At 48.2% G+C, this 27,473-nt stretch overlaps 1 protein-coding gene across 1 annotated transcript; it reads right to left on the bottom strand.

Moving 5' to 3' along the window:
• Nucleotides 1-263: 263 nt before the first annotated feature.
• Nucleotides 264-24,011, bottom strand: LOC135907519 (facilitated trehalose transporter Tret1-like). Its single transcript, XM_065439213.1, has 6 exons — nucleotides 23,632-24,011; nucleotides 16,805-17,063; nucleotides 14,194-14,382; nucleotides 7,664-7,900; nucleotides 4,087-4,326; nucleotides 264-880 (listed from the first exon to the last, which is right to left on the bottom strand). Exons 1-6 carry the CDS (start codon nucleotides 23,862-23,864, stop codon nucleotides 641-643), a joined length of 1,398 nt encoding a protein of 465 aa, XP_065295285.1. The 5' UTR covers nucleotides 23,865-24,011; the 3' UTR covers nucleotides 264-640.
• Nucleotides 24,012-27,473: the final 3,462 nt, after the last annotated feature.

Genomic DNA, 27,473 nt, shown 5'->3' with positions numbered 1-27,473 from the left:
CGTCAGCACTTTTGCCTGTTTTCTTGAATCTTCATGCGAATGAGTTTCTTATGTGGACGGCCAGCATGTGTTGACGATTCGAACGTTTTTACAAACGTCTTTCGTGTCATTTAGCACTATGGTAATACTCTGATTTGTTTTAATCTTGTATCCCGATTCATATGACCATTGTACGTAGGAGTGCCTGATAAGAACGAAACGCTTGGCAGTCCTGGCAGCTGAACAGAGTGTAGCAGGTGCACCCGGCAGCAGTAAAAACTGGATACAACAAAACAAAAGCTTTATTAACTTGTCATGTATGTCGAACTGGTAGATAGTGGAAGTTACACGCGCATGCGTGTTAGTGCGCAAGCGTGCATCTGGATGGGGCCCATATTGTAAGCCACACGCACGTGCATCTGTACAATTTATCTTTAAAATATCTTCTTCACATGCAGCTTGTATACATTTAATGTTTAAATCGCTTACTTAAAACATATCAGGTCATCTGACCGGTTATTCGTTAGATTCGTTACTTAATTGGTAACCGTATACCTAATCTGACGTGAAGCGCCCCCCCCCCCCCCCCTTCAATGGTGGGTCCGCTTCTCAATCATGGCTTCACGAAAGGTGAGTTCTGGAGCGAGATGAGTGAGTGAGACTATTCGCCTTCCGCGTTGACGTCCATCAGTATCTGCTCGAGGCTGCGGCCATTGGTCTCTGGCACAAACCAGTACACCAGCGAAGTGCCCGCCAGTGTGACAGCGCTGAAAAACCAGCCGCAGCCAGAGAAGCTCAGAGTATCTCGGACCCCGTCCAAGAACAGCGTCACAGCGAACAAGCTGAGCCAGTTGAAGGCGAACGCCAGGCTCAGCAGGAGGCCAGCGCCCTGCAAGGGGATCTGAACAGCACAGGACAGCGGCATGAACGTGCCACCTACGCGTTCTTTGTACACAGCAGTAGTTGTAAGTGGATGAAAAATGCGGAGCTTTAGCACGTCTGGCATTCCGGTATACGCGACGACGTTTGTGTGATATCGTGTTACCGGACGCTGGTAGCGACAGCTTGTGATGCTTCGCCTAGCTGCAATGCCTTGCGTACATGTTTTCGTGCTTCCGGAGATTTTCGGTCAAAAAAAATTCCAAAAAGGCAACGTGTTCGCGATTACGCCATTGCCCAAAATTTAAACCAGTAGCAGAGTAGAACAAATTGGCTTACCACAACGATAGCTATGCGCTTGTCTGGTTGAACTCTTCGCAACCAGGTGGCGCCACCAACCTGGCCAGTCATGTTTACGCCTTGGGTAACCCGGTAATCCGCAAATGGTAAGGTGTTTTCGAAAAAAAAAACTAAATCCAATAAGTGGTACGATGAAAATGAGTTCTGATTTCTAGCCATCTCTCTCCACAACTCCACGTTGTTATGGTTATCACCACGGTTGATGTGTAAATCACTGAATTATATTTCATATTAGCATGAAATAAAGAAAGTCAAATCACGGGATCTGATAGCAAGAATGTGCTTTGAAGTCTTTCAGCGCGGTCGTAAAAAAGAAGTTCTGGAGCACAGAGTAGCGGAAGTGGTCTATTGCGACCACGCACCATGCGCGGCCTATATTTTTTAGTGTCGTAAACAAGGCGCACAGTTTTCTCGAGGCAGCACTTCCCTTATAAATCACTGGCAACCACCACCAGCTGGCGGCTGCGTCATAACTGGACTTCAGCTCATTCTGGCAGCTGCAGGCACTCCGTTCGACTAATAAAGTCTACAATAACGACAAGGCTCAAGGTCACTATACACGAATTGTACTGAGCCAGATAAGATTGCGCCCTCAGGCAATCATTTCCTGATTGTACCTTGACTGTCCCAGTAGGAGGAGTCGTTATGCTTTACCTTCAACTTTTGCGCATGCTAGGGACGGGGCAGGTATACGGGCAGCTAACTGTCCTTTCCGAAAAATTCTAGATGAGGAAAGTTATTTCCCGTTACATGCTTGCAAAGCTGCATACTGCAGTACTTCTCAATGAATGTGGAATTTGCCACAATTTAGGCGGGTGTGCAGCTTGACCAGAATCCACGATAATGTCTCCCGCGCGCAATTGATCCTATGCCCTATCGATAACTTTTCCACGAAAGCGAAGGCTTTCTTCGCTCGAACCTTTCTTCTGTATGAAGAGGAAGAATAGTCCTTGGGATAGCCCCAAATAACACACTTTTAACTATGCTTGTGGCACAATCATGCTTGTGAGTGGAGAACCAGTTATGCGTTCCAGGGGGTGGGGGAGAGAGGGGGGGGGGCGTCAGAACTCAGGAGTTTTTCATAAAATTTAGGCCAGCTTTCTAACATCCGTGGGAACTTTCAGTTTAGCACTGATGTACACGGACATTGGAACGGGCACAGGACGCACGAAGTGCTACTTTGAACTGATTTATTATGGGAAAAAACAGCCATCTAACACGTGACAGTTTTTCTTCCACAAAAGCATTACTTGGAAGTACCGCTTCGTGCGCCCTCTGCCATTTCTTGTGCCGGTGTCGGGGCGCACTGAAGCAAGTTCACTATGAATTAACCAACTTGCCCGAATCACCACCCTAACAATCCAACATCCCGGATGTTTGGCATACACACAGTGCGTATGAGAAGGCCCTTCCAACTATGACGACCGCGTTGCAAGACATTTTGTTTGCCGTCTGTACCATCTCTCCATACCTGTTCTTTGTCAGTGTCCATTAGAACAAGTTAGAAATATAGGGCGAAAAAAGTACGTTCATTTAAATTAGAAACTTGTCAAAAAATAAAAGGAAAAGTCATCTTCCAGTACATCTCAGAACAATATCGTAGTTATGCTTGTCAATTAAATACCATACGAAGTGTTTTAGCATTCTAGCAGTATTTTTCTTGCACAGGTTGTGTGCTCTCTTCAGTAAACAGGCACACCATAAAGAGAGCGTTTGCGTTTGTTTTATGAGTTAGAGCAGTCAAGTTAGACATCACGCAAAGTTACTTATTTCTTTCGATGCGTGAACGTTACGTGGTGTAAGTGTGAACAGCCACCCACTTCTCCCCTGGGTTTGTAAAACACCTTATAAAAATGTAATACATGTTTTGGTGTAGCCATTACGCGCTATATGGCACGCTTGTGGTCGCATTACAAATACATTCGACTAGTAGCAGCATACACATTATAGGCGCAGCGAAGCTGAATCAGGCGATGTGCCATAAAAACAAACTCACTTTCTTGTTACCATACGTTTAGAACAGTCTCTCAGGCCTATCGCTGTTACGCATGACGCTTAAGAATGTCTCATGAAGGCACCATTTCAGTCCCATTACATTTCTATTATTCACCAGTGCAGTCATTTTAGACTTACGAAAAACGTAGACCAGAGGCATAATAGGATGGCACAATCTAGCTAGAAATACCGCTTAGCTGAGCAAAATTCAAATGAGCAAGTGTAAATTTTTTAAATAGTTCATCCAAGCGGCTTAGAATACCAATAAAAAGCTCAACGTCCACTTATGTTCCTTCGTACTCATTTCGCAATATTTCTTGCCCACTGTGGCAGTGCACACGAACGCCCGTATTAAGAAATGCTCCTTAACCTGAAGTCACGACTTTACTTGATCAAGTCCTGCTCAAGACAACGCCTGACGCAAACGCCCCCAAGGAAAGGCATTGAGCCTCTTGACCACGTTCACGTCAGCCACTATCTTGAGCCGGACTTGACCGAACAGGGCGTTCTTTAAGAGGCTCATTCATTCTGCCGCTAATTGACTGGAGCTTTACTAGTTAGAATGATACTGGCTCGGGTCGACTGCCTCCTTCTCATTGTTACCCTAGCTCAGCCAATCAGTACTTAAGCAGCAGCCGAAGTGAACAGCTCACGAAGTGTCCTCTTGCTTCCACGGCCCCCCTTCCTCCCCCAAGTCAAGCAATGACTTCCAAGTAATTGAGCATTTTTGAGTGTGGGTGTAAGTTTGGACCCCTTGTTTCTAAAGCTCCCGGAGCTCCACCGGCGTAGCTCAATGGTCACGAACATATATTGGGACGACGATCACGAACATATAGGTGAAGGGAATACGCCTGTTGATTTCATTGGCCTTACCATTTCAGCAGCCAGAAGCCACGTGACAGGACCGAGACCGAAGGAGTAGCCAATCGCATACGCTACCAGCAGAGCCAACTCGATGGCCAGTGCCACCGGGTGCGGTTCTTTGCCACGGCCCCACGAGCTGACGGTGCCCACAGCGAACAGAGAGCAAACACATGCGGCCGCAGACGCGAGGAAGAGGCGGCGTCGACCCAGCACGTCCATGACAGCCGCAGAGACGACGGTCATCACAAGCTGCGACGCAAGACGCCAACCAAGAAACCGCGGTGGCTTATCATAAAAGTACTGCTGTAAAACATGCAACAAAGAAAATGTGAGTGAGAGCCTCAGGTGACAAACTTGAAGCCCAGCCAAAAGAAATAGAAGAGGAGAATCTAAGGGGATGCTGGGAATTCGATCACAAGCACGTGATCGTGTAACATGATCACGAGGAACCCGACTGCGCTCACGCGGGTTCCTCTGTTTGGTGGCGGTACTAGGATCGGCGCGCGCTTCTGATGCTTGACGCCTACGCTCACGTAGGTTTCACGTTTCTGTCTTTTCTTTTTCACTCTCCATCTAGGTAAAATTCCCAATGTGCAACGCGCTGAACAACCAGAGGGAAAGGAGAAAGGTGCAGGGAGAGGCTTGAAAGGAAGTTAGCTTGTGAACACTAGGTGTGCCCTATCAGAATCTTTTTTCTTTCCTTCATGGCAGTATAGTGCAAGTTGCCCACTCGCCAACTCTGCTTCATGTTGACATGTTGCCACGAGCGCTGCCACAACGTAACTTTAGACGAATCCTTGTTAGCACAAAGTTTAACAGGGAGAGACGGGCTAGTTGGTGGTCGATATTGGAATGCATCATGTCACCGCGCAAACGACAAAGGACAAAGAAGGAAACACACAGGACAGGTGCGTATGCTTCCTTACTAAAATTACTGGAGAGAACTCTGGCACTGCGAGTGTCAAGCTACCGTACGAATGACTGTTAGTATATGTATTCGTCTCATATTCATGCTTATGGCTTCAGATGTTCTTACGGCTTTGTTTACTACGCTTTATCCGCTTTTATTGACGTAAAGTTCAAAGCAATCACATTTTTCTAAACACAGGAGACAATAAGACTCTGCGCACATGGACATACACTGTGAATTGTGGCTCTTATGACACACTATTTTGTCGAAAGTGATCAGTTTCCAAGGTCACAAAGCCAGTTGAAGCCAGAATGACGAAGCTGGGACAAATCCACGCACTGATCATCATGCCCATACTGGCTGAATCACCCTGCTTTAAACCGCCCGTACACAGCGACAGAATTTTTCGTCTGGTACCTTTTGTAGGGAACCCAACGCTCGTGAGTGCGCACCACGCCAACTGACAAGAACTGACAAGATGCGGCTGTAGGGACGTGAGCCACGACGCCTTCTACATCGTCCCAAGAGGAGGCGCATGGAGGATGACTCAGCACCAGCACACTCCCGTCGCGCTACCACCACTCCGTGTTTGCGCGATCGGCTGGCGCAACCAAGCGTCGTTATTCCCATCCACAGTCCAATAACTACCAACTAACTTCGACTCACTCTGCAACAACGTAACTCGAGATCCCGCTTACACCTACGTATTTGTTTTTATATCACAAATAACAAGCGAACGGGAGAAGCATGAAATACTCGAAAAGGAGACCTGCATTGGCGAGCACAAGATATGTGAAGTGAAAGGTAAACGTGGCAATGTTCCCAGCAATTTCCATGACACATTATGGGCCGAAAAATAATGCTATGATAAGTTGTAAATTACCCCAAACTGCTGCGTAACCACGATTTTGCGTACTAGCTGCAAATAAGCTGAAGCTTTGCGTAAAACTAGACGGACGAGGTAAGAAGAGTGTTGCAAAATGGGATCAGGTGAAAGCGGCAAGGGAACGGAATGACAGTTAATCTGATGAATTTTGACGGGGAAAGCTTGTGACACTTCATGCGCACAGCCTAATGACTTCGTGTGCATGACAGAGACTTCTAAGTGTGCCGTGACAATGTTAGCGTATTAGACGGGAGCTTGCTGTCGGTATTGTACAAACTATTCTTAAAACTAATTTCGAATGAAATTAGCACTACACGTCACTTTGATCGACCAGAAAAACAAGCTAGTTTTATAAAAATCATTCAACTGATTATGATCATAAAATAGAAAATATCAGACGAACGAAAATGCGTTGGACCGCAAAGCGCAGGCACTCAGTGCCTGCACAGTGTTCTCAATAACTTACTATCTGTTTACTCAATAACTTACTATTTTAATTTACTCAATAATTTACTCAATAATTACAATATTATTACAATCAATACAATACATTTACAATAGTTACTCAGTAAATTACTATCTGTTTACTGAATAATTTACCCAATGATTTACACTAATTTTACAATCGTACAATTATTGAGAACAAACCTGTACAAAAGAGAACAAACGCGCACCTCAGTATTCTAGTTGAGATAAAAAAGAATAACGTAAAGTTGGGCCGGACTTTAGTTGTGTGGAGCAGAAAACCGATAGTCTATTCGCGCTAGAGAGCAGTTGCCAAGAGAAGAAAAGCGCTATCGAAGACATCAGAAAGCTGAGTGGTGCGGTGAAAATAGAGGAAGCATAGGATGATCTCGCCCAACGCCAGACAGGACTATTCGGAAATATCTGGGTGAGGCATTTATCTCACAGTGGTCATGGAGTAGTTTAACGAATATTATGATTCCTGTTTATATCAGGAATTCACGAAATTAGTATTTACAATTTCGCTTCAGTGAACATCACATGTACTCCTCACAGCATCAATAAATAATTCACCGGGCTTCCTCAGCACCTACGTCCCCGTCCCCTTTTGATTCAAACAATAAAAAATCATTAAGATTATCTCCGCGTGACCTTCACGCGCTGCAGCAATGCCACACATCGAGGTCACGCAGCTTCCGTCCATTCACCCTCTCCGGTGGCGTCTCCAGATCCTTACTGGCCACGTCGCACTCACCGCACCGGCGCGCACTCCCTCTCAACACTCCTCCTCACTGTACAATGCCAGCCTATCGGGCTCGCACGATCACCCCATTTATCGGCTCCCTGAGGGGGCGGGGAAGGGAGGGGGGGAATTTGGCGACAGCGTCACATCACATGACCTAAGTTACCATCCTGTATAATGGTTTCACATTAAAACGCGTCGTTTGCCCTGAAAGTGTTCATTCCTTTCTGTCGCACAAATGTTTTCTCTGACTCATTTCTGCCGAAAACCAGTGCCGAGTGGGACCGCCTTCACCCCTCCATCGCCTGCATCGAGGAGGCATCACCTTTCAAGACTGCAATAACTGATTATGTTTTGAATTTATCACCTTAATACTAATAATTGTTTGAGCATGTATTTATTATTATTATTATTGTACCCACCCCCTCTGTAACGCCCTTCTGGGCCCTGAGGGTACTGTAAATGAATAAATAAATAAATTGTGGACGCTAGAGCGATTGGCACAGTGCGAACTCGTTACTATGCACCGCGAGATGCCCGCGCCGCCCCTTGGGCGAGGCTGTCGGCAGCCTCCGCCACGCACCTGCAGCGATGACAGCAGAACGGCGAACGCCGCCGGTGACACGGTCACTCCCGCGGCCTGCGCTAAGCCAGCGATGTACGGCGGCGCTGCGCCGATGCCCGAGAACTGCTGGACGAACATCACGTGGTACACCAGGAGCACGTTGACGGCCGTTGGCGGCAGGCACGTGAACGCCTCCTCGATGTGGCGCGCCTCGCGATCCGCGTGAGCGCCGCTGAGACCAATCCGCTTCAGCGCCTGCACCGAGCGAGCACCACCGTGCACCAGTTTAGGTGCCAGCTTAGGTGCACCAGCTTAGGTGCACCAGCTTAGGTGCACCAGCTTAGGTGCCGTCAGGCGGTAAGTTCATTCCGTCAGCTTACCGCCTGACGGAATAGGTAAAGATGTAGGTTCGACACTGACAGAGGCAACGACGGCAGTTTTGGCTGGAGGCCAAAGGAGTGCAGCTTGGCCGATACGATTGATTAGAGAGGTTTTGCGCCTTCATAGTAACTCTCGGACCATGAGCGGCGCAGGAGTGGAGTGTAGGCCTTCGGATTAATTTTGACCATCTGGTGCTTGTTTAATGTGTGCCTAAATTTACCTGAACGTGAGTTCTCGCATTTAGCTCTGGTCTAAATACGGCCGCCGAAGCTGGGAATCGTACCCTCGCATTGTCGTGGAGGATAACCGCGTTGTACGCATCGAAAATCCCTAGGAGTTTACGCCTGATGGCAGCCAGCAGACGTGACCGCGTGGAGCAATAACTGTCTGCCCTGATGCTTGCACCTTGCGGCAGGAAATCCAGCAGGAGTAGTCCTCGGCGATCCCAGAAAAACATTTTACGTCCTTCACGACAATGCGAGGTCACATGTGGCAATCATAACCGCCGGCAACCTCCGGTCACTTCACTGGGAGAGTCTGGGCCACCCACCATACAGTCGGGACCTCGCCCCTAGTGATTTCGATATTTTCGGTCCGCTGAAGAAGTTTCTGACAGGACAGCGATTCGCGTGCAACGATGAAGCCAAGAGCGCAGTACGGTGGTTTCACAGTCAGCCGCATGAATTCTACCACAGGGGCATTTCAAATTTAGTGTTGCGATGGGAGAAATGGTCTGAACCGGTGTGGGAAATATGTGGAAAAACAGTGTAAGGTACGTAGAATAGTACATGTATTTGCAATTAGATGTATGTACATTATATTGGCTAATAAAAAATAGGAGAAAATGCCTTCTGATTCACCCTCGTGGTAATCACGAGCAAATAATTGGATAATCTATCACTTCGCTGTTGGCCCACAATTTCTTGCTCCATCCGGCATTTTGACTGCGGCGTGCAGCAGGTAATGGAACGCAAACTCCCGCAGCAGAACACACACATTTTCTTTATTGCGCAAAAATACTAACAAATAAGCGAAAAGCTTACTTCAAGCTAGCTGAAACACTGTTTGTGCGTTTCTACATTTCAGTATCACTTCATCTCGAATATTTGCTTGTGGACAGACATACTTAATCCTGCGAGTTAGGTTTGTCCATTTTCTGTCAAAGCCAACAATAGATACATATACAGGCATACATTTTTTCTGTACTTACGTATAACTTTAGATGGTGTCACTCATGAGCTCATAGATGTCAAAACGTGCGACACTAGCTGGCACCCTTCAGTAACAGGTGTTCGAAATTGCAGAATCAAATGGAAAAGTACCCCATTACAGTTGGTGACTCAGTAGGACGAAGCGGTGCTGTAGCGATTGCGGCAAAGAAATACATATCTATAAATATTTAGTGGTCATGCGAAAAACACATTATAATTATGAGGCGCGCCTTAGGGGGAAGGACCCGGGTTAATTTTAATCACCTGGAGTTCTCTAACGAGCACCTAAATCAAAACTTACGAGCGATTTTTAGGTCAGATGCCAGACTAGGCTGGCATTTGACATGCGATCAATTAAGAAATTCCAGAAAAGCATTGACGTGAAGACTAACGCCATTTATACCAGACTGGACGAGCTGGAAACAAAAACGAAACCCGTTGAAGAACTTCGACACGATGAAATTTAGGATCGATCACGGCGCTGCAGCTTACTATTACGTAGGATCCGTGACGCTAGGGAAACATGGGAAGAATCCGAGGCCCTAGTCAAGCAATGCTTGACAGCTGTACTAAGCGACCTGCCTGAAAGTTCAACTGAACGAGCGCACCGTGTCAGTACATATGCTACTAGCAAATGCCGCACCATAATTGTCAAGTTGGCACTAAAAACGCAGTGCTTTCCGCTCGCCAGAAATTAAAAAAAAAGAAATATTACGGCCAGTGAGGATTTCTCGCCTGCCACACGCTAGGCTCGCAAAGTGCTTATTAAGTTTGCTGAAACCCAACCCTGTGAAGCGAGCTATCAGTTGCGTTATAAGAAGCTCGTGATCAACAAGAAACAGTACGTATACGATCCCGTAACTGCTGCTATAAAAGAACTTCCCACAGTACCCGTATCTAGCCCTCTATCTTAGCAAAGGCACATGCGTGCGCCACCAACACCCAATACTCAGTCCTCCTCTGCACCGCAAGATGCGACACAGGAATCAGTGAGGGGAAGCGGGCCTGCGCAACAAAATGTGGCCTTTCTTTTTTGCAACATTCGTAGCATCCTTAACAAGAGCGAACTTTTATCATCTGCAATTGACACATCTAATGCTGATATCATAGCACTAACCAAAAGAAGGCATGGTCCCGAAATTGAAGAGGGTGAAATCTTTTCCGCTGCGCGTCATTTTTCAATATTTCGTCATGATCGTATAGTGGACGTCAGGGTAGCTGCATTTTATTAGGCATACACTAAGACCTACCTTCTCAGGTTATACAAGTAGGCAGTAGCTTAGTGACCGTCTGGGCGGTAACCCAAATGGCCTATCAAAAACAATTCTAGGTGCATGATAGCGACCTCCTAATCATCATCATGATCAGTTTCATCAGTGAATTACATGATGTATTAAATTTTGTCGCTTCAAACCACAATCCTCCTATTCTATTACTCGGTGATCTTAACGTACCTAACATAAGGTGGTCCCTGCGATCCCCGCCAGCATTCATCCATTTTGTTCACTGCATAAACATTTCCTATATTTATCCTCACTTTTCTCATTTACCCAGCTTGTTAAGCCACCAACTCGAATAAAACAGTCAGTCGCTAACACCCAGGACATCGTTCTTACATCTCATGCTGGCCTTGTTTATGACATTAAATACTTGCCCCGTCTTAGCGATCATTCCCTACTATTATTTCAAATGAACGAAGTGCGACCCAGGCCTGCTAAATAAAAGAAACGGATTAAAGATTACAAAAATGCTAATTTTGATGGAATAACCGAAGCGCTTGCTTCGTTTCTTGACATCTTCGAGATCGATTTGACAATCGCAACGTTGAAACTAATTGGAGTATGTTTGCCGCAGAAATTGATGAATTAACAAGTAAATATGTTACGGTTGTCACCATAATAACGGATTCGAATGCTCCATGGTACAACACACACCTAAAGCGGCTATAGAACAAGAAGAAACGTCTTTTTAGGTTGCTAAGAACTTGCCTGCGAATGATCGCTGCACAGATTACCTGACAGCAACTAACCAATACATAAAACCAGTAAAAGAAGCTAGGGATAACTTTTCAAACATAACTTTCCCATCCATGCTTGCAAGCGAACCAAGGAAATTATGGCGCACGATAAAGCCAAGCAGAGATTATTGCATCGCCCCAACTGATAGTTCAGGCTGCACCATTCCCGAAAACGCATGCTGTCGAGTTCTTAACGAGGCCTTCTCAAATAATTTATCCTCAAACGCAAATCCGTCAGTACCGCCCTCGCATGCTTACAACTACACAACCATGTTTCCTGTAATAATCAACTTCGACGGTGCAAGAAAACTTATTAGGTCACTAAAATCATTTTACATGCCAGGCTCTGATCAAATCGAACCAAATTTTTTTTTAAAGTACAACGGCCTATTGGTCTGTTTTACTGACTATAATCTTTAAGCAGACTGTTGATAATGGTTCTCCTTCATCAAAGTGAAAAATTGGGAAGGTAATTCCACTCTATATATCATGTAACAGGCATTCCCCCCTTAACTACCGACCCATCTCCCTTACTAGCAAACCATACAAAATGCTTGAACATATCCTGTTCTCGCCTATTATAAGCTTCCTTGAAATTAGCTCGTATTTTTTTCAACATCGCAATACGGCTTTTGTAAAACTTACTCCTGTGACACACAACTACCGACTTTTGTACATAAGTTAAATATTATCCTCGATAACTCTTCAGCCTACTGCATCTTCCTCGACTACTCTAAAGCCTTCGGTAAAGTTTGCCATAAACTACTTTTATATAAGCTTAGTCTACTTAGCATTGATCCTAAACTTCTAACCTGGATTGAATGTTTCCTATATAATTGTTCTCAGTTTGTTTCAGCTAAGAACACTAATTCAGGATTTAGCGCTGCAAACATCTGGTGATCCGCAAGGTTCAGTGTTTGGCCTTCTTCTATTTTTTTAATACATAAACGACCTAGCTTCTTGCGCCTCCTCAAATATTCACCTTTTTGCAGCTGATTGCGCAATATTTAAGAAAGTAACCTCTGATAATGACGTAACCGTTCTGCAACCTGACCTTAACGCAGTCTGTTCGTGGTGCAAGATATGGCTAATGGAATTAGGGAGGCTTGCAGAACTAGCAAGCATAAGAGGAAGAAAGAAATGATACGCGGCTGGTGGCGGTGCACGCGAGCACGACACGGCTGGCAGATATAGGCATCGTAGTTAGACGCCTTGTCTATGATGGGCCTGTTCCTACACGCTTGCCATCAATATTCTACCCTCGACAAGCATCGTCCTCGTGACTCAGACATGTAACAACTAGAGGCGTCGAAGCTATGCGCCTGTCATTCGCTACTGCTGCAACCTGGGTACCTCAAACAAGCTTCACGTTAGTTAGATTCCAACAGTGCGTTGAACTTGCGCCTTCGAAAGCGAACGTTTATTTGCCTGCCCTCCCGGGTTCGGCGTGGTTGGGTTCTGCTGGGGTTGGCCGTTACCCCTGTGGATATATTTGTGGATATGTGCACAAAGATAAAAGACGATTAAAAAATAGCAAGGAGCACATATGGCAGGCATCAGCAAGTCATGACTGGTAGCCTTTCCGCTATCCTTGAAAAGCGTACCATCCTTACGTTCTAGAGATACTACCGTGGGGGGCAGGAGCTTCAACAGAAGAACCGCGCAACGAGCGATGGAGCGAAAAATATTCGGCGTTACGTTAACAGACAGCAAGAGAGCGGTGTGGATTAGATAGCAAACGGGGATAGCCGATATTCCAGTTGACATTAAAAGGCGAAAATGGAGCAGTGCAGGTCATGAATGCGTAGGGCAGATAACTGGTGTTAGAGTTACAGATTGGGTGCCGAGAGAACGCAAGTGTGGTCGAGGACGCCGGAGATGGTGCGATGAAAGTAGAAACTTTTCAGGCATAACTTGAAATCCGCTAGCGCAGAATAAAGGTAATTGCAGATCGCCGGTGGGCATAAAATATAATGATGATGATGACGACGAGGACGACGAAAACAATGGTACAAAGTTGCTGTCTTGCACGACTGGCCAGTACGTACAGGACAAAGCCCGAAAGGGCACTGCATATAACACCGAGGTGGCTCGGGATGAGAGGTGGCTTACGTAAACGCCGACGTGAGGTTCTGCACTAGTGTGCAGCCGTCGTCATTTTTGATGCACAGAGTTTGACACACCAGGATGCTGATTCAAACGCCGGAAACTTAACGCAGAGCTCGTGGTAGCGTTTTTGGGCACACTGGAGCGATGTTTCGGTTATTGATGGCTCCAAAAACCGTGTTACTAGTTTATAGGTACTACGCTAATTATTTTTACATGTAAAGTGCCGCTTGATTTTCCTTCTTTTTCTTTATGTACGAACGTGCTCTCCGAGGCCAGAAATAAAGGTGAAGATTATGTTCTGACTTTTCTTGGTATATTTTAGAGCGTTGCAAAATTAAAGTCAGTATTTACTTTATTATATTGCCGATTTATTTTGGATATACTGCCAACTCCATCAGGGACTGTTAAGGGAAACACCACTCGATTAAAAACAAGTTACATATCGAGAATGTTTAAAAATTATGCAAAGCGGAAATTCTATCTACATAATAATGAAATTGTACAATCAAATTATACTTATTTAGTAAAACTAATGGTTCCTGAATAGAAGTTAAACTGACGTTAAGGTAACAACATGGCGCAATGCAATCTGATAATTGGTAAACAAGCAAGCAGAGTTATACGAAACCAATTTCATAATAAAGCTCCAATTAAATAAAAGTAGGCTGGATAAATTTAGAAAAGAACACCGTAAATAAACAAAAAAATAACCTGCCTAGTAGTTTCTCGTATATTAGGGAGCACGCAATGAATACGCAAGTAAAACAGCAAGAAAAGGACGCATTCTGCACTCTCTGCAATTAAACACAAGTAAATAAGTCGAGTCACACCTGCACAGCGCGCTCCCTCCGTGCATGTAGCAAGAGCCAACGGGGCGACTCGACTGCGAAGGGTGCCACGGCGGCGAATAGCAGCGCCGGAATGGCGCACCCCAGGGCCAGCCAAGACCAGTCCAGAAGCAGGCCCAGGCAGTGGGAATAGAGCATGCCCGCAGTCACTGCCACGAATAGGCCGCCACCCTGCGCGGTGCGGCTCGGTACAGTCAAACGCCTCTACAACAAAAAATTGTAAGCACGAAGGCTTTATCGTGACCGCAACCGTTGTTGAGGTACGTGAAACGTCTTGTGCGTGTTGCAGATGGTGTACGGCAACTACGGCTACAGAAACGAGGTAACCCATTAAGCAAGTAACATTCGTTCACGCATTACAAAGCTTGTTTTTGCTGCAGCTATAGTGGGAGTCCTACGGTGTAATATTACAAACGTGCTTGCTTCCAATTCGTAGTTGTCCCACCGTGGTCAACGCTGGTGGGTCGCCAATCGGCATCCCTCTGTCTCGCTGTCTGGGTTTCTTCACGCCATTTCTGAACCCCTACGCGTTGAAAGCGGGGGCGCCAAAGCCGAACAACCGTCAAATTTCAGCAACAAATTGTAGACTAACAAGACTTACATATCCCTCCTGGTGACCCGCCGTGGTTGCTCAGTGGCTATGGTGTTAGGCTGCTGAGCACGAGGTCGCGGGATCGAATCCCGGCCATGGCGGCCGCATTTCGATGGGGGCGAAATGCGAAAACACCCATGTACTTAGATTTAGGTGCACGTTAAAGAACCCCAGGTGGTCAAAATTTCCGGAGTCCTCCACTACGGCGTGCCTCATAATCAGAGAGTGGTTTTGGCATGTTAAACCCCACAATTTATCCCTCCTGGTAAGTACAGATTTGAGTTTCCTGCAGTAACCCTACTATGACAGAGTGAGCTCTGTCAAACGCTAAAACTCCCGCTGGGATCGACAAATGTGCTGCCGGTGTATACGCTTATCTGAACGCCCAGCGGGAGGCTAAATTTAGCTCCGATTGCGTCCTGCATGGCACGACAGCGGCGCCATCTGTTCAGGCGAAACACGCATGATCGAGTAATGGCTCCGCTTTTGTACACAACGATACCAAAGTAAGGCACGTTGGTAGTGCTATAGCACTGCACGTTTTCGCTACATCTGGTTGCATACGTGCAACGTTACGTGCGGTTTTAGCGAGCGACCCCCTATTTTGATTTAACTGAAAGACGCTTTCCTTCTGCTCGCACCCCCATATTGAATGTATTTCTTTCTTTTTTTATATATTTCCTGTGGCACACCTCCAAACAAAAGATATGCGATTTTTATATGCAGGCACTCTGTCTGTCGAACCTTGAAATTGAAACTGTGAATTAAGCTTATCCGAGAGTAACAGTGTAGACACTTTGGAGGGAAGCAATACTGGGGCGAATGGCGAGCATGACCGGTAGCGTTGACCACTCTACTAGATTTTTCCGTTCTTCTTCGCTCGCATGCAATATAAAGGTAGGAAGAAGGAAATGTGTAAGATCGGATGCAGGCGCTTTAAGAAGGAACCGCATCACTCTCTAATTTTGTTTTCACGTGACGCATGAGGCAACATGCGGATGACGAGGCTATTTGCTACGAGCTCGTGTGTTCCATTTCGAACCCGCTATGCTGTTGGGCTGCTGAGCACGGGATCGAATCCCGGCTGCGGCGGCGCACTTCGATGGGGGAGAATGCGAAAACACCCGTTCTCTAAGATTCAAGTAAACGTTAAAGAAGCCCAGGTGGCCCAAATTTCCGGAGTCCCCCATTACTGCGTGCCTCATGATCAGATCGTGGTTCCGGCACGTAAAATTCCTGAATTTTTTCTCATTCGTAAAGACGACGATATAGAACTTCCACATGTGTGTCCACGGGCGCGCGCAAGCACGGAATGTGTCTGTGTAATTAGCTTATGTTGGCGGTTGCGCCTCAAAATGTGCACCCAGATAAGCTGGTATTGTTGTTTTTGTAGCTGTTGTTCACGATGGGTGATTATAATGATCTTGTTAATGCTATTAGTATTCCTTGGGAAATTCAGCCCGCTTGCGGTATGTCTCCATCTGCATGTCCGCGCCTAACCTCTTTGCCGCCAAAGTGGGTCAACGGGTAGTCCATGCTCAAATGGGCAGAGCGTCGGGCGGCTGCTGTGCTGAAAGAACCGCGTTCAAAACCAACCGTCGGACAACTTGAGTCACTGGGTATGTGTCACACTTCAATGAACCTCTTTGTGCCAACTTGGTTCACTGGGTATATCTCACAGGGCACGTGCAGCCTTTCATAATAATCCTTATGTAAGCACATCATCAACAATTACCTATGAACCACGAGACTGATTGCTAATAGCATTGAAGTCGCCAATTATACATAAAGGATGCATGCACCGCCAATTCCTTGTCGTCATCGTCGTTGTTGTTGTTGTTGTTGTTGTTGTTGTTGTTGTTGTTGTTGTTGTTGTTGTTGTTGTTGTTGTTGTTGTTGTTGTTGTTGTTGTTGTTGAAGCCTGACCGTTCAGTCTTGTGATTTCTCGTTGTAGTTTATGCTTATGGAACTATAATGCGCTCACTCCTGCTGAACACGCACCACGAATCCTCGATTGTTAGCCGCGGCCACCTCGACCATGTGAGCAGTAGCACAGAGGGACACCAAGCCCACGGAGAAGCCCGCTGCGAAGTGAGCCGAGTACAGACCGGTCACGCTGTCGGCCCAGTGCAACCACAGCCAGCCTAAGAGGAATCCGAGTGAGCAGCCAACCATGGCCTTGCGTCGACCCAGCCACTGGCACAGATTGCCGGCACACATGCTGCCCACAACGGCACCTAGCGGCAGCATAGAGCTAAACCTGCGACGCGAGAAGATTATAGACAACGTTCACGCTTGTAAATCCAAGGGAGCGCTGCAATCCATTGTGCATCAACGTCAAAAGATAGGAGTATCAACCCAGCAGGAAAAGAAATCAAATATGATCGTTTCTTGTTTCTTCTTCCGAATGTAAAAATTTAAAACAGCATAATTCGGCGGCTCTTGTTTGAAAAGGTCATCATAGTATTATTCTCTTTGAAGAAAAACCACGTCAGTAAAGGCTGTCGCATTTCAGCCGACTGATCCAAGACCTTGCGGAAGCGTGTTTGTAAATAAGTTACAGTTTCGCCCGAAAGGCGAAGCATCGCTTGCGATAGAAAATTAGTATACAGCTATTCAACTTAAGGGCAGTATCTTTATTTACCGTATCAACTCGGAAACATTCGCTTACTAACTGAATTAATATGCATGGTGTCAGCACGCACAAGCAAACATGAACACCCCTCAGACTCGATGAGCGCGCACAGTCGCTGTCAAAACTCTGGTGGGAGGAAGCGCGGCAGCAGCAGCGAGCGAAGTGACCATCGTGTGGCCTACCGCTTCAACGCAAGAGCGGCGAGAACACAGCCCACACACATGTATGAGCCGTCTGCAGATCGCTTTCGTGAGAGGGCGCGTGCGACCGCGCGCGGTCGTGCAAAGTACGCACTTGTTGGCGGAGTCGAAGCCACCCTCACCCCCTCCATTCCGCGCTGCCTCCCCGCTTTCCGCAATACATAGCGCACGAAACTGAGTGGTTAACGCGAGTTCCCCTTGCGCCCGGTCGCGAAATGCGCAGTTGCTGCCGGAGTACAACGTGACTCCCCCTGAAACGCCTCGATCCACGCACAATGCCGCTTTTGCTAAGTAGCGCCAACCTTTGTTGTGCGCCGCTGTTCCCTGATTTGTCGCTCATACCGGTTTCGCTTCCACAGTTCCCGCTACCAGGGTTTCCGTTTCGGGTCGTTCTGCTTCCGGAATTTCCGGTTCCTGAATTTTCGCTTCTAGTACCCTCGCACCTCTATGCAGAAGTGACGTCGCTTCCGCTTAAATGAGATGCCCGGACGCCGCAAGTTCCGCTTGACGCCAGAAGCTGAGGGAGTAAGCGAGGAAGGAGTATGGAGGAGGAGGGTAGGTTGGCGGTACTTAACCTGGACGGCGAAAACGTGTATGGAGGGGTTTTAATTCCCCCCTCCCTCCTTCCCATCCCCCCGCGGCCTTTCGCACGACTTAAAAAAGCGCTTTTGCTGTCCGCTTTTTCCTACGCGTGCGCCCGATTGCGCCACCATCGTAGGCTTCCCTTGTGTGCTTTCCCTGGCACATAGAGTATACGACGCGCGGCGATGGTATTATTGCCTTTGGACTTTATATGGAACATCACGGCGACGGCGACGGCGAAAACGCGCCTGGAGTGTCCATAAAATTACGATCGCAATAATAAAAGGCGACGCGATGCGTAATGTGGAAAGGCGGAGTGCAGTCAAAATGAAACGGCCAATACAATCATATGTTCCTCCGTTGTCCACTTCCAGTGATACTCACAGAAAGCTTTTTGAAGCTTCCTTGTCGAAAAAAAACATATATTCTCCATAAACTACGAAACATCCCAAACGTAAACTGCACTCTATACGCAGATGACATTACCATCTGGAGCCCGGGAGGCTCCCTGGCAGACATGGAGCAGGCATTACACTCTGCCCTAGAAGCCACAGAAGAGTACCTACTAGACACAGGAATCAAACTATCCTCCAAGAAATCGGAACTCTTACTATTTCGCAAGTCTTGCGAAGGAGTCCACTACCTAACTCCCCTAGAGGAACTTGCGATCGCTCTACACACAAGAGACGGACAACAGATTCCACGAGTCAACCACATACGCATTCTTGGGCTCCTAATCGAAGCCAGCGGATGCCACGGACAAACGATCAAACGCTTAACCGCCAAAACCGAAAACATGATCACACTCATCCACAGAGTCTCGGGGCGCAAGAAGGGTCTCTGCGAAGATAACCTTCTGCGCGTATACTACGCGTTCCTTGTGAGTCACATTAATTACGTCGCCTCTGCCCACAGCTGGACGAAAATAGAAAAGACGAAGCTAAACACACTCATGCGCAAGAGCATCAAACAGGTATTGGGCATTCCACAAAGAGCAAGTACAGCAAAGGTTGATCAGCTAGGCATGCACAACATCGACGAAGTGATCGAAGCTCAGACTATGGCGCAAGTACTCCGTCTATCATCGTCCAAAGCCGGTAGGCTAATCCTAAACGAAGCCAATGTCTCCCCTTCTCCTTATCTCCAGCACGCGGCTACCCTACCGAGCGAAATTATAGACAACTACAACGTCTAACCGTTTCCCAGAAACGTCCACCCACAACACAACGTGGGTAGGCGCCGGGCCCGCGCCCGCGCGATTCTCGACTGCATCGACGCGGATCGTGAAGCCACCGCATTTGTGGATGCGGCCCAGAACGGCAACACATCCACTTTCGCGATAACAGTCGTGGACGGCAACGGAAAGCTACGATCATCCGCATCGGTTAAAACGTGCACCAGCGCTAAAGCAGAACAAACAGCTGTAGCCATCGCCATGGCAGATCCACATTTACTCATGTCTTCACGGACTCGCGTGCCGCAATTCGGCCCTACGAATGCGGCAACGTATCTAAAGAAGGAGCGCGTATACTACTAGCGAGCTCAAAAGGGTGCAAACGGTGCCTTTCCTGGTTCCCCGCTTACATGGGGAAAGACATTCACCCTCAAAAAGCTAACCTCAATGAAACGGCCCACGACCGTGCGCGAGGACTTGCCCGCCGCGACGGTCCACGGCCTCCGAGGGGCTGGACATTCAATTTCATGACCGGCTATTAACTTACCAAGAAATCACCTCCCACTATCGAAAAGGGAGAACCAAATTCCCGCTCCCACACGCCAAACTCGAACGCGCGCAGGCGGCCGCGTTTCGAATGCTACAAACGGACTCGTATCCGTCACGAGGCCTACTAAGCCACTACAACTCAGAAAACCCGGCAAATTGCCCAGACTGCCCAGAACCTTACTGCTCACTCTCGCACATGCTATGGCAATGTACCGCGTTACCAAATGGCCCTCTCTCCAGTGAGCCCGAATGGAAAGAAGCCCTCAAAAGCCAGGACCTCAAACTCCAACTTAAGGCCGTCCAGAGGGCCCAAGAACTGGCGGAGCGCAGTGGCGTAGCAACAGGGGGGGGGGGGGGGGGGGGGCCGGGGGGCCGCGAGCCCCGGGTGCAAGGGGCCAGTGGGTAGGGGGGGGGAGGTGTCATATACGTCTGAAGACACCCCTCATTCCGCCGGCTACACTCGGCGGGGGGGGGGGGGGGGGGGGGGCGAGCGCAACAGAAGATCTAAAGGCCCCGGGTGCCAGACGACCTAGCTACGCCACTGGCGGAGCGTCACCATGTTCCCGTCCCGACTTGGGCGTCGCCTACGGTTTCGGCCGGAGGAGTTCCCCGCGTGGGATCTGAAACGGTTTGAAACTCCTCAGCACTTCAATAAAGTTCTTGACTGACTGACTGACTCCATAAACCCATGTCCACTAATGCCATATAACTCACACTTGCAGTGTGTCGTTCGTTATATGGGAGCCCAGCATATGAGGTTATCGGATGTTAGGGAGCATATGGCTTTTTCTTTTTATTGCAATAGCAATTACACGGATACTCCAGGGGAATTTTCGCCGTCGGAATTTCTGGCCGCGCCGGCTTTTCGCGCGCGTAAAGGGTAGGGGGGTGACGTGTGCGCGCTAGAAAGCGCGGGGGTGGCAGGGGGCAGGGGGGAAGAGCGTAGCCCACGTCTCCGCTTCCACTCCAGCCGCGGCACGGCGTAGCGCGGTCGCGCGCCAACGTTACTAGATTATTTTCTAGTAGCGATGGTCGCGCGCGGCAATGTGCAGCGGTTTCGAAGGCCAGCCGACCAGAGTTAGCTGATGGCGTCGGGTGCGCTGTGTTCTCGCCCGCCTATAGTTGGTGATGAAGCGAGAGGCAGCACGATGGGGAATTCTCTCCTCGGTCCTGCCACTCTCATCCCTCTTGCATAATGACAGCGAGTGTCCGCAGTCATCGAGCGAGATATGTTCATATTTGAGTGTGCGTGCGCGACACCGTGCTTGTTAATTTAGTTTGCAAGCAAATACTTGCAGCAGTTCACACAGTCAATACCTTACTACACATAGCTGTCTAATAATTTGCTATTACAGTTTGCATAGCCTTTAGGGCGAAACTGCGATTAACGTTTTAGAAAGACTTACCCCATGTGTTAGCCCTCGTGTACGACAAAAATCACACCAGCGTATCTTGTGTTGTTCTAATCATGCTCGCAGCTTCTGTCTTCAGCGCAAAATACGAGAAAATAAATTGTAACGAAGAAGCGTCGGTCAGCCAGGTGCATTACCAGCGTTCTAGCTGCTCCCATGGTAAAACTTCCGCACTGAGTTCAACCTTTACCTTTCTGCGCTCCCTGCAAATAAACACCTTGACAAAATAAACATCGCCTGCACTATAACGCCGATGCAACTTAGTGATCTTTTGTCTCCCTGCGTTCGTGAGTCAATGCTTTTGATAGGATCGCACCTGAAAGAATTTGAAGCTCACATCTCACGGCCGATGTTCTCGCCTACTTGCGCAGGGGCTCGTCGTTGCGAACTTTACTAATGCTTCATCATAGAGTTTATGTAGTGTACGTGGATCTAGCTAGATTCTTCAGAAATAAATGGGCCAACCGAATTAACAACTTTCAAGGATTTGTATCTTTGGATGTATATCAGCGCGACAATCTACATGGGAAGTGAGAAAGGTGACAGAAAAGAGCGCTGACTTGGCGCTCCTCTGACTTCCCGTTTAGATTACCGCGCTGCTAACCAAAGATGCAACACTATTAACACGCCCGTTGAGCCATCCTTGTAAGGATTTGTAGTGTTTCTAGATAAAAGTTAACGCAGCTAGCATTGTTAATGAAGAAGATAGATTAACGGTTGTAGTTTTATGGTACAGGCGCCTGCCCAGCGTCGATAGAAGCGGACTTCAACAGCTAAGCATATTAAGACGGATCGGAAGCTGAACTTGTCGATCGTTTCTATAGCGCTTTGTGGAAAAGGCACGATCGACTGAATCTTCGTCGAAGAGCAATTTGCACTTTATGATGGACCGCATTTGAACCTTTAAGAGGAATCTTTATATCAGGAACAGAAAAATCCCTGCTCACAGTACTCTCGGAATAATCCCTACCTGTTTAGCCAAATACATGGAAACGGAGAAATCGGTTTTCTCGGCGTTCACTGCGCCGATTGCGATATCGAGCCAGTGTGGCTTGTGGCTGCACGGATGCACTGTTTTGCCGCGCCTATAGTGCTGGAAGTTCTGCAATCTCAAGTTTCGGAGACGCGTTGAAGCGAACAGCAGCAGAACCGTTCGCTCTCCTCTCTCTGCGCTCTTCGCGTTAGCGTTGTGACGGCAACTGTTCGAGGACACGGAGTGAGATCTGCTCATGTGTGTCCGCGCGCGTGCGAGACACCACACTTGTTAATTTATCAGTGCACGAATGTAGACTCCAATTTATACGGCCGATTAAACTACGAGCCTTACTTCCAGTAGTTGCCGGATGCATTGCTATTAATTGCTATCAATGCTTCGGCCTTTCAGGCGAAACTGTGACTCGCCGCTAAACTTGTCGCGGTGGTACAGTTGAGATTAGGGAGCTTTAGAAATAGCGCACCCAAAGCACACCCCGCCCTGCTTGCGTTGTTTTGTACGCACGGCTCTTTGCGCCTTCTAACTTTAGCTACGCAAAAGCCTAAAACCCCCTATTTCGTTTCACTATACAGAACGAAGGCGTGAGTTCGATCTCTCGATACGTGCAGCACTCGCAAATCGTTGACGGCGAAATGCAGAGACTATCGTGTGCAAGAGTTCGGTGCGCGTCATAAAAAAAAAAACAGAAGAAGGGAGAAGCACCACAAAGTGCTTGTCTCAATTAGTCAGCAGCAATGACTTACGGTGTCTCTCATAATTCGTGTATTGCTTCTTCAAATGCCATCCACCAGCGTGCAAGGCCAATATCTCAATCATTTTTGGTTCTCTGTTTCTGAAACTCTATATTTAGGAGGGACAGCTGTGGTGTTGCGAAATATTTCGGGTTCCAAAATATTTTTTTGCCTAGTGCGTCCCTAGTGACGATTCCTTGAATGTATGTGAAGTCATCAGGCACTACCCTATGTATTGAAGTGCGGCCTAATAAACATTAGCTCCTGCTCCCGCTTCGTGCCTCCGTCCGTGCCTGTACATTCGCCGCCTTAGGCGCGTTCTTTGTTTTCCAACGGCGTGTCCTCCGCCCGCGTCACGCGACAACCGCACGAACTTTCCGCAATGTCTGTGGCCCCAAACCACCTCCCCCTCCTTATTCGCAGCATGGGACTAAGACGCCAGTACTCTGACGAGCGTTCTCCCATGCAGACCACCGGTACAATGGGCTAGAATACTGGGCCGTACAGTATTCTAGTGCACCGGAAAGTGTGAGGAAATCACTACTGCTCACCAGATAGCGCCATCGGCGGAGATGGTCGGGGACACGTTGCCGCCCTGGGCGGTAGGCATGGCCGTTAGCGTACGCAGAGCGGCAGGCGCGTATCCCACAGCTGCGCCCACGCAGAGACAACCCAGCCATGCTGCGGCCAGCGTGCGGTACATGGCGAATGTGGGCGCAGTCAAACGTCTCTTCACGCCCGATGGAGGCCGGGATAACGCAGAGGCGTCGGTTTCCACCCCCATCGCTGTCGCCGAAACGTGGCAGGTTGCCGACGACGTTCTCCTGCGGTTATTGTCGTGTACAAAGACAGTGAAGTGCTCAGCTACAGTAGCAGAAAAGCGCGCAGTAGACTACACAGTAGACCAACAAACGGCTGCGGCTGCTATAGGGTCTTCTTCTTCTCCTTCTTCTTCACTTCCCTACGTGGCGCACAAGGTAGCAGAATGCCGGGCTGGTTGTTCTTGACGTCGTTTAAGATTGGTGTCATAGTGACGCCACAAGAGGAAGTATTACAGGGGAAGAGAAGTTGAAGTTGCTAAGAACCCGTTAGAAATTCAGGAAGCCGTGGGATATGTTACTTCTTCCACTCTGCAGCCACTTTTCTTTCATACAGAAGAGGTTTGGCGACTTACTAAAGAGTTTGCTTCAATACACCCCGCCTCGCAAAGAAAAATTCCGGCACAGCCCGTCTCACGATAAATGTCGACATTGTTGCGATTAATAATGAAGCAATGCCATGACACACCGTGTTGCAGTCGCCGAAACGCGTCGTGTATGAGGCATGTACTTCAGCCGGGCTCCTCTGTCGCCCTTCCCTATGGACACGCTGCCCCATCCAACGCGCCGCCGCGAAATCCAAGCAGGGAGCGAGTCTGATTACATATTCAGGCAAAATTGTCTGAACATATAACGACGCGGGTTCGATTCTTTCCAGCACAGGAGACGAAGAAAAGTTTATTCGCACAAAAGACAGTCAACCCAGTGTGGCTAATCCCCCCTGTGGGTACAAGCCATGTTTTGAGGCAACAACAGCAACAACGACTTCGTTACCCTTAAATGGGGCAACACCGTGTAGTCAGCCCCCCTTCCAAGCCACCGCTGCCTCTCACCATCCTTCCTTTCCAGCGGACCAGCCTCAGCTTGTCAGCGCGGGCAGAGCTGGATATCAATGCCTCCCACCTCACTCTCGTGTTATTTTCTTCTTGGTCTTCAGTGTGAGCCGTGCATTCCCATTTGATGTGGTAGAATGTCGCTGTGCTCCCACACTACGGGCATATCTTTTTGTGGGCCTTTGCGTAGTGTGTGTGCAATCTATTGTTAGCGGAACCGGAAGCGAAGGCTGGCAACATAGGGAGCGAGATTGCGGCCGCGAAGGAAGGCAGTCGTCACGCTGTCTTGAACTCTTTTTTTTTCTTTTATTTATCTTTTAAAGAGCGCCCTTGTTAGAAATCGGTGTGTCTGCGAAGAAATTCCGAACATCTCAGAAATGGGATGCACCGGAACCTTCGTGTTTATGCGATCCTGGAAGCCGATGTCACGGGATTGCGTCGACGGTGATGCTCGCTGCCTCTTCAACGGACGTTGCGTTTGTGTCGTCATCGTGAGGAACTGACCGTAAAAGGGACCCTTTGTGTTGCTTTGAAAACGTGCGTGCGGACGCTCTGTGTGACGTCTAAGAGACGCAATGGTACCGTATTCGTGAAGTACCGACATCGAAAGCGTGTCTTTGTGCCACCTCAGAAACGAGTGTGCGGACGCTCTCTGTGACGTCATAAGCCTACATACGCTGAGCTAGAGGCGAAAAACTGTGTGTACGCAGGGAGACGCCTAGACAACCCCGAAGATGGCAGACGGCGGTGGAACTCACCAAAACCAAATGATGCAAGCTCTGCTGGAGCAAAACCGGCGGTTACTGGAGCTCCTCGGGAGGAAACCTGAAGCGTTCCACGTTATGCCGGACCTGAATAAAGCTATCCACGATTTCGACGGCGAGGGCTCATCCCACGAAGCTGGGCCGTGGCTTAAGAGTATCGAAAGCATGGTGGTCCTGCACGGCTGGCCGGACAGCTTCAGACTAGAAAACGCCAGGCTTCACATGAAGGGACCTGCTCGATTTTGGCTTCAGACCCGTGTCGATGACCTCACTACGTGGAAAGACTTCAAGATTGCCTTCAGAAAGACATTTGTGGGCCAGACAAGCACGGCCTAAAAGTGGAAGCAAATGCAAGAAAGAGTCCAGATGAGGGGAAAGTCCATCACGGCATAATTCCTCGAAAATACCTTGTTATGCAAGAGATTGGGCCTCTGTATGCAAGATACCAAGGAGCAAGTTTTGGTGGGGCTGCGGTTTAGAGACGCATGCATCTCCATGACGGTAAAGGAACGCAAGGATGAGGATGAATTGCTGGCAGACTTGCAAAGAATGGAGCGAATAAGCGAAGCTAGAATGCAGAAGTCACCAGGGGCCAAGCCACAAGGTGGTGATCCAGGTGCCACGACACCTCGTGCCAAACCTCCGACCTCAAGATCTTGGACTGTCGCGCGTTCACCTGAGCGAGTGATCACAAATGCATGTCACAGACCAAACAAGTGGTGGGGGACCACCGAAGAAAACGCCAGAGCCGCCCAAGCATGATAAAGCGGAGCGAAAATGCTACAGTTGCGAAAGGTATGGGCACATAGCGAGACAGTCCGAAAACAAACCCTGTTGGTAACTTTGTTTTGAATGAGAATCCAACAAGTGACAGTGGTCCATCAAAGTTCCTGAAAACTGCGACCATCAGAGGAACTCGCCAGCTCTCGGTGATGATTGACCAGGGAAATTCAGGCTGTATATTGCGTCATCAAGCGGCTGAAAAGTGCAGCCTACAAGTTGTGTGCAAGGCCCAAGACTTGTATCGGTATGGAAGCACAGGCACATCTACAGTTCGTTCTATCGGGACCTCGGAGGTGGACATAGAAATCGATGATGGGGTATGCCGCAACGTCAAGGTGACTGTCGTCAACAACAGTGCCTTGCCCGTGGACATGCTGGTTGGTAGAACCTGGACGGAACAAGACCACATTGCATACCTACACACAGGAGATGAACTCAGGGTTGGCTACCAAGATGATATTCCATTTTGTAATATCGACCTTGCCCAGATGAAGCCTTCCAAGGAACCACTTCGTGTCAAGGAAACCATTGTGGTGCCCAAAAGAACCGTGTGTTGGGTGACAGTGGAGACCGGTAAGAGTAAAGGAAATCTGATGAAACATTACCTAGAGGACCTGGTAAGGGAATGCTACTTCACGTCGAACACGAAAGGGTTGAGATACCAAAGTTGAACGACAAGGATGAAGACCAACAGCTGATCAAGGGAAGTTTGTTGGCTCACGCTGAACTGCTTTCAGGGAGCGAAGAGTTAACCCCCGTGAGACATGTGCCTCAGCCGAAGTCCATTGATAGTAGTATGCTGAATGTCGGGAAAGACGTCAATGAACAACAAGTGGATGTACTGCTGAACATGCTGTATAAATACAGGGACTGCTTTGCACTGAATTTGTCAGAGTTGGGGTGTTGTAACCAGCTGGAGAAGACTATCACAGAGTGTTCCGGAAGCACTCCAGTCAGCTACAAACCGTACGCGACTAATGCTGAGAACAGAGAAGCAATCCAACAAATTGTCAAAGAGTGGAAGGCGACTGGCATTGTAACCGAAGCATCCTCGCCATACGCTAAGTGCTGCTGGTGAAACAGAAAAATGGGGAAAATTGTCTAGTCATATACCACCGACGGCTAAATAGCCAGACGGTGCCGGAACACTTTTCCTTGCCAAAAATTGATGACCAGCTGCTACGACTGTCCGGAG

Source organism: Dermacentor albipictus, chromosome 6, assembly GCF_038994185.2.
Source record: "Dermacentor albipictus isolate Rhodes 1998 colony chromosome 6, USDA_Dalb.pri_finalv2, whole genome shotgun sequence".
Taxonomy (NCBI): domain Eukaryota; kingdom Metazoa; phylum Arthropoda; class Arachnida; order Ixodida; family Ixodidae; genus Dermacentor; species Dermacentor albipictus.
Note: the sequence above shows the minus strand (reverse complement) of the source record. Positions and strands in the feature narration are given on the sequence as shown.

What these genes read in the sequence shown, in the direction of transcription:
- LOC135907519 (XM_065439213.1), bottom strand. Translation starts at nt 23,864, where the DNA reads ATGGGGGTGGAAACCGACGCCTCTGCGTTATCCCGGCCTCCATCGGGC. An exon ending in TTCTGCTGTCATCGCTGCAG is followed by an intron (nt 4,327 to 7,663) that starts GTGCGTGGCGGA and finishes CTTGCGTCGCAG; the next exon opens with CTTGTGATGACCGTCGTCTC. An exon ending in GGCTTCTGGCTGCTGAAATG is followed by an intron (nt 881 to 4,086) that starts GTAAGGCCAATG and finishes TGTGCTGTTCAG; the next exon opens with ATCCCCTTGCAGGGCGCTGG.